The sequence below is a fragment of the Chiloscyllium plagiosum genome, chromosome 10 (assembly GCF_004010195.1).
Source record: "Chiloscyllium plagiosum isolate BGI_BamShark_2017 chromosome 10, ASM401019v2, whole genome shotgun sequence".
Lineage (NCBI taxonomy): Eukaryota > Metazoa > Chordata > Chondrichthyes > Orectolobiformes > Hemiscylliidae > Chiloscyllium > Chiloscyllium plagiosum.
In genome coordinates this window covers 645,422-653,173 of record NC_057719.1, presented here as the reverse complement: position 1 = coordinate 653,173, position 7,752 = coordinate 645,422, and the positions used below count along the sequence as shown (strand labels likewise).

Below are 7,752 nucleotides of genomic sequence, written 5' to 3'. Positions count from 1 at the left end.
TGCAACATTTAAGAGGCATTTGGATGGGTATATGAATAGGAAGGGTTTGGAGGGATATGGGCCAGGTGCTGGCAGGTGGGACTAGATTGGGTTGGGATATCTGGTCAGCATGGACGGGTTGGACTGAAGGGTCTGTTTCCATTCTGTACATCTCTATGACTGTATAACAGCCGGTGACATTCCCCTGCGCACTTCTCTAGCTCACTGTTCAAAACCAACTCGCTCAGGTTTGTCAGGTCTGACCCTCCCTTCACAAATGCAGCTTGGCTTTCTCTGCCGAGCGGTGACCTGAGAGCACCACCTTTGGGGGGGGTCCCTGAGAAATCCAGAGCAACCCGCCTCCGCAGAAATCAACCAAGGGCACAAGGGACACCTGTCATACGATGGGGCTATCCAAGATGATTGGTGACTGCAGCCATCACTAACTGGTATTTCTCTTTGTGATGACCCACAGGCCTTTCAGCAGGAGATCACCCTGAACACCACCAAAATTGACCAGCTGATTGTGTCTGGCGAGAGGCTGATCTGGAAGATTGAGCCGATGGATGCAGTCACCATCGAGGAGGAGCTGGAGGAGCTGCACGCCTACTGCCAGGAGGTCTTCGGACGGGTCGCCCGCTTCCACCAAAGGCTCATGTCCAAACGGCCGGTGAGAGCCAGAGTGACCCCTTCCCGGGGCAAGGGTTAGCAACCCTGGGGGAAGGGGGCACACATAACACTGGGGCGGAGGGTGGGGGAGCTCTGTACACATTGTAACTAGTGAACATTGTCAGATGATAGAAGCAGAAGGGGGGGGATCATGTTAGATCTATCTTCAGAGATCAGAGAGTTTATTAAAATTATCCACCTTAATGGGCTGAGAAGTGGCAGATGGAGCTTACTTTAGATAAATGCGAGGTGCTGCATTTTGGGAAAGCAAATCTTAGCAGGACTTATACACTTGATGGTAACGTCCTCGGGAGCGTTGCTGAACAAAGGGACCTTGGAGTTTAGAACTTTATGAAAGTGGAGTGGCAGGTAGATAGGATAGTGAAGAAGGTGTTTGGTATGCTTTCCTTTATTGGTCAGAGTATTGAGGACAGGAGTTGGGAGGTCATGTTGCGGCTGTACAGGACATTGTCAGGCCACTGTTGGAATATTGTGTGCAATTCTGGTCTCCTTCCTATCGGAAAGATGTTGTGAAAAGATTTACAAGGATGTTGCCAGGGTTGGAGGATTTGAGCTACAGGGAGGGGTTGAACAGGCTGGGGCTGTTTTCCCTGGAGCGTCAGAGGCTGAGGGGTGACCTTATGGAGATTTATAGAATCATGAGGGGCATGGATAGGATAAATAGACAAGGTCATTTCCCTGGGCTGTGGGAGTCCAGACCTAGAGGGCATAGGTTTAGGGTGGAAGGGGAACGATATAAAAGAGACCTAAGGGGCAACTTTTTCACGCAGAGGGTGGTGTGTGTATGGAATGAGCTGCCAGAGGAAGTGGTGGAGGCTGGTACAATTACAACATTTAAGAGGCATTTGGATGGGTGTATGAATAGGAAGGGTTTGGAGGGATATGGGCCATGGACTGAAGGGTCTGTTTCCATGCTGTACATCTCTATGACTCTAAAGGTTCACTCTGGGTAAAGCCAGTGATGGGGAGAGAGTGTACATGGGGCTGTGGGAGGGGGATTAAACGGGGGATAGGGTCAGTGATGGAGGGGAGTTTATACTGGGTTGTGAGTGGGAGTGGGGTTAATTGGGAGGAGAGTGTACATGAGTTAAGGCACTGATTGTAGATATAGTACTGGGTATCCCCAGCCCTGTAAATGGTGGGTAATGGTTTCTGTTGCTGGTTGTGTTATAGATGATTGAAGAGAAGGAGGATCTGTCTGACAGGGAAGCCGACACTGAAGATGGGGCTGAGCTACAGAACATGAGCTGGCAGGACAAGGCTGATGGTTCCGAGCTGTCCACTCAGGGGTCTTTGTGTCACCTGACCCTGCCCGAAGAAACACAGCAGCATGAGCGGTCAGGGGGCGCGACCCCGGTCAGTGTGGACTCCATCCCCTTAGAGTGGGACCACACGGTGGATGTCGGGGGATCATCGTCACATGAAGATGAAGATGATGGCTTGTACTTCAGCAACTTATCAGGTACCAGTCGGTTAGCACATGGTACTGCTCGATACTTGGAGCCAGCAGCCCTCTGCCAGTGTTTTGTGTTAGTATGAGAGATCCTTTCACATCTACAATATCCCCAAAGTGTGTCATAGGCCAGTGCAGCAGTTCTGTTTACAGCACGATCCCACTATCAGGTAAACAAAAATGTTTTTTTTGTGTTGTGTGTGGTGGAGGAAGTTTGGCTGTAGATTAGTAAATGAAGCTCCATCCAACCTCCTTGTGCAGTCATGGTGGCCTGTTTCTGTGTGAGTTGTGATTCGTTCTCAATCTGCTCCTGAGCAGCTGCAGCACCGAGGCTGCTGTTTGCCTGGGACTCTGGCCTCGCAAACCCCTTCCTTCAGCAGCTAGAGAGCCAGCTGTTTCAGGCTGGAAGATCTCTCCTGGTCGGCGCTGTTGGTCATTGCCAACTTAGTACACTTTGAAGAGTTTGTGAGGTGCAGCTCAACCTCTGTGATGGGATTGTAGTTCTCTACAAATCACTGCTTAAGGTCATCTTGGGTGATTCATGTCCTGCTGAGCTTATTTATCACTGTCTAATAATCTATTCAGCACAGAACAGTGTCTGAGGATCTTGAAGCTTATGTGGTGATGCCTCATCCAGTATTGGCGCTGGTTTCTGTAGTGAGCCCACGGTTCTGACCCAGATAGGAACATTGAGGAGAACCACTCTGTACCCTTCAGGTGGTGCCAGACACACTTTGAAGGGCAGCTCAATAAGTTGTTGGTTTTGGACAGTCTGTGTTCCATGTCCTGGAGCATTTGAACTCGGTGAACTGTCCCACTGCATTGAGATTGCTGTAGTTAGTGCTGACCCAATGGCGGGTGGTCATCTCCTTGGGGCTATAATGATTCCAGCATTTCTGTTCCCATCAGTAAGGCCCCATTTCCAATGGAACTGCATTGCTTTCTCTGTGAGCACCAGAAGAGGGCAATCATTGACAAACAATCATTAAGAAACTGTTCTCCTGTTGTGTGCTATCTGCCAGTAGTTGGCACATTTTCACGGCACTGTATTCGGAAGAGGATGCATTTGCCCCTGTGCCAAGCCTATTATTGCCTCCTTAAAGCATCTGGTTGAAGGAATTTGAGGAAATTGCCCTCAGCCTTACACATCAGGAGGCTTCACCCTGCTCAGTGTAATTTCTCTGAGCTTTGTACAGTTGTTCAAGAACTGATTGTATCGAGCTCTTCGGGGTCTACAGGATCATGGTCTGGTTCCTATTGATCCTGCACTGTTTCAGGACAAAGTCCTGTTTGTAACTTCCCAGCTGGCTCTGAATCCACTCTGACCAAGATTTAGCTTTTTCAGCATTTATTTGTTCACAGCACCTGGGTGTCGCTGACTGGGCTAGCATTTAATGCCTGTCCCTCGTTACCTGCTGTCAGGGAGGGAGGTCCCGGATGTTGACCCAGCAGCACAGAAGAACAGCGATATATTTCCAAGTCAGGAGGGTGGGTGGCTTGGTGGGGAACTTCCAGGGGGTGGTGTTCCCATGTATCCCCTGCCCTTGTGCTTTTAGATGGAAGTGGCCGTGGGTTTGGAAGGTGCAGCCTGAGGGTCTTTAGTGAATTTCTGCAGTACATCTTGTAGATGACATACACTGCCTCTAGTAAACTGTAGTTTGATTTGATTGGATTTATTATTGTTATGTACTGAGATACAGTGAAAAGTATTGTTTCACGTGCTAACCAAATAAATCATACCTTACATAAGTACGTAAGGGTAATAGAACAGAATGCAGAATATAATATTATAGCTATAGAGAAGGTGCAGAGAAAGATCCACTCTAATATGGAAGGTTTGTTCATTGTCTGATAACAGCAGGGAGGAAACTGTTCTTGAATCTGATTGTAGATGATTTCAAACTTTTGGGTCTTCTGCCGGACAGAAGGGAGACTGGATTTTGTGATGGACTGGGCTGTGTTCACAACTCTCTGTCGTCTCTCGCACCTTGGGCAGGGCAGTTGCAGTGCCAAGCCATGATGCACCTGGATAAGATGCTTTCTACAGTGCGTCCCTAAAAATAAATGTCTTTGTGGACATGCTGAATTTCCTTAGCCTCCTGTGAAGCAGAGGAGTTGATGTGCTTTCTTAACTGTAATGTTGATGCGGATGGACCAGGACAGATTGTTGGTGCCCATCGCCCCCAGGAACTTGATGCTCTTCACCATCTCCACCTTGGCACCATCGATACAGACAGGGGCGTGACCTCCGCTCTGCTTCCTGAAGTCAATCACCAGCTCCTTTGTTTTGCTGACATTGAGGGAGACATCGTGGTTTTGCACCATGTCTTTCCTGTATTCTGTCTCCTCATCGTTTGCATTCTGAGTTTGGAGATGAGTTTAGTAGTAACAGGATAGGTCAGAGCCAGCCTGGATTTATGAAGGGGAAATCATGCTTGATGAATCTTCTGGAATTTTTTGAGGATGTAACTCTGAAGATGGACGAGGGAGATCCAGTAGATGTGGTGTACCTGGACTTTCAGAAAGCTTTTGATAAAGTACCACATAGAAGGTTTGTGAGTAAAATTAGGGCACATGGTATTGGGGGCAAAGTACTAACTTGGATTGAAAGTTGGTTGGCTGATAGGAAACAAAGAGTAGTGATAAACAGCTCCATTTCGGAATGGCAGGCAGTGACCAGTGGGGTACCACAGGGATCAGTACTGGGACTGCAGCTTTTTACAATATATGTTAATGATATAGAAGATGGTATTAGTAATAACATTAGCAAATTTGCTGATGATACAAAGCTGGGTGGCATGGTGATGTGCTGAGGTCCTTAAGTGGGCAATGATTGGCTATTTATGAACCATAATTGGCTATAGTTTGTGGAAGGCCATCAATAAGACTTCCAATTGTAGACTTAATTAGGATATCAATTAAGGCATTTATTTCAGTGAGTGATCTACTCACCAACCCTCATCCTGACTAAAAACTTTGCTGCCACTTGAAAGGGTATTTAACTCTGCCCATTAAAGAGTTTGTATTATGGTAGTGCCAAAATAATAATAATAATTGAACTCAGATCAATTGGCATGCCCATTTGCACCACCAGTATTGTTATAATTGAGGGTTGTATACCCTTGAGTTTAGAAGACTGAGAGGGGATCTGATTGAGACATATAAGATTATTAAAGGATTGGACACTCTGAGGCAGGAAACATGTTTCCGCTGATGGGTGAGTGCCGAACCAGAGGACACAGTTTAAAAATACTGGGTAGACCATTTAGGACAGAGATGTGGAGAAACTTCTTTACCCAGAGATTAGATTAGATTACATTACATTACAGCGTGGAAACAGGCCCTTCGGCCCAACAAGTCCACACCGCCCCGCCGAAGCGCAACCCACCCATGCCCCTACATTTACCCCTTACCTAACACTACGGGCAATTTAGCATGGTGGTGGCTGTGTGGAATGCTCTTCCCCAGAAGGCAGTGGAGGCCCAGTCTCTGGATTCATTTAAGAAAGAGTTGGATAGAGCTCTCAAGGATAGTGGAATCAAGGGTTATGGAGATAAGGCAGGAACAGGATACTGATTAAGGATGATCAGCCATGATCATATTGAATGGTGGTGCAGGCTCGAAGGGCTGAATGGCCTACACCTATTGTCTAATGTCTAGTTGGAATTATGGTGCTGAAGGTGGAGCTAAGGTCAATAAATAGGAGTCTGACATAGGTGTCCTTGTTACCCACATGTTCCAGGGATGAATGTAGGGCCAGGGAGATGGGTCCATTGTGACAGGAGGTGAATTGTAGTGGATCAAGGCAGACTGGTAGGCTGGGTTTGCTGTGAGCCATTACTAACCTCTTGAAGCACTTCATAATAATGAAGGTCAGAGCCACCAGGCAGTAGTCATTGAGGCACGTTGCCTGATGTTTCCTTGGCACCGGGATGCTAATGGTCTTCTTAAAGCAGGCGGGGATGTCACATCGTAGTAAGGAGGGGTTAAAGATGTCTGCAAACACTCCCGTCAGCTGGTCTGTGCAGGATGTGAGTTCACAGCTGGGGGCTCCATCCAGGTCGGTCACTTTCTGTGGGTTCACCCTCCAGAGGTCAGTCTGCCCCCTGCGGCAGTGACTGTGGGTACAGGGGCAGCCCAGGCTGTCAGGGCAGTGACATCATTTCACTGACCTTCTGTTGAAAACGAGTGTAGAATGCACGAAGCTCATTGGGGAGGGATACAGTGTTGTCAGTGATTCTACATCAGTTTGTAGCCCGTTACAGTGAGTAAGCCTTGTCACAGCCCCCATGTAATCGTGTGGTTACTCTGGCTCTCTAGTCTAGTCTGAGATTGGCTCTTAGTGTCCCTGATGGCTCTGTGAAGGTCATACCTGGGTTTCCTGTAAAGGTCAGGGTCACCCGACTAGAACATCTCAGCCCTGGACCTGGAGGTAGAGGGAGTGGGTGTTTGTGGATGTGGGGCCAATCAAGCGGCTGCTTTGTCCTGGATGGTGTCGAGCTCCTTGAGTGTTGTTGGAGCTGCCTCCATCCAGGCAAGTGGGGAGTATTCCATCCCACTCCTGACTGTGGTTTGGGGAGTCAGGAGATGAGTTACTTGCTGCAGGATTCCCAGCCTCTGACCTGCTCTTGTAACTACAATAGTAAGTAACTGCCGCAGACAGGAAGATGGTGTCTCACTGTCATAGAAGCTTCCTTGCGTAGACAGAGAGAGAAATAGAGAGCCTCTCGTATAGACTGTCACACACTGACATGAAAACACTTGGATAGAATTGAGTGAAGGCAAGTCGAACCATAGCCTTTAGAAAGGGACTGGACGTGAGAAAAGAAAAGATTGCGAAGCCTGATGGAGAGAGCAGGGGGACAGGGGACAGGTGACTTTCTCCTGCAGAGAACAGCACATAACTGTTCTGTGATACTGACAGCCCATGGCCTTTTTTAATTCAGACCAGACTTTACCTTCTCCACTCTTAAAACTAGATTCAGATATTTAGCTTCTTCCCATAGAACTGGAACTCCTCTGTGTGACTGACCCAGTAAGAGAGCCACATCACTAATGGACCCTGACTCAGTGAGAGCTGTTCTGAAGAAGACTGCTGCCTCATGATCCTGTCTAAGGCATGACCTGTGTGACGCTCTCTCGCTCACTCGCCTGCTCCCTCTCTCTCTCGCTCCCTCTCTCTCGCTCCCTCTCTCTCTCGCTCCCTCTCTCTCTCGCTCCCTCTCTCTCTCGCTCCCTCTCTCTCTCGCTCCCTCTCTCTCTCTCTCGCTCCCTCTCTCTCTCTCGCTCCCTCTCTCTCTCTCGCTCCCTCTCTCTCTCTCGCTCCCTCTCTCTCTCTCGCTCCCTCTCTCTCTCTCGCTCCCTCTCTCTCTCTCGCTCCCTCTCTCTCTCTCGCTCCCTCTCTCTCTCTCGCTCCCTCTCTCTCTCTCGCTCCCTCTCTCTCTCTCGCTCCCTCTCTCTCTCTCGCTCCCTCTCTCTCTCTCGCTCCCTCTCTCTCTCTCGCTCCCTCTCTCTCTCTCGCTCCCTCTCTCTCTCTCGCTCCCTCTCTCTCTCTCGCTCCCTCTCTCTCTCTCGCTCCCTCTCTCTCTCTCGCTCCCTCTCTCTCTCTCGCTCCCTCTCTCTCTCTCGCT

At 48.8% G+C, this 7,752-nt stretch overlaps 1 protein-coding gene across 1 annotated transcript in view; it reads left to right on the top strand.

Annotated features, from left to right (window-relative positions):
• Positions 1-7,752, top strand: part of LOC122553912 (nesprin-2-like) — a 73,008-nt gene that overhangs the window by 55,419 nt on the left and 9,837 nt on the right. Inside the window, exons 14-15 of the mRNA XM_043698419.1 lie at positions 455-649; positions 1,843-2,202. Of these exons, the coding sequence (XP_043554354.1) occupies positions 455-649; positions 1,843-2,202 (555 nt within the window). The remainder of the gene's footprint in view (positions 1-454; positions 650-1,842; positions 2,203-7,752) is intronic.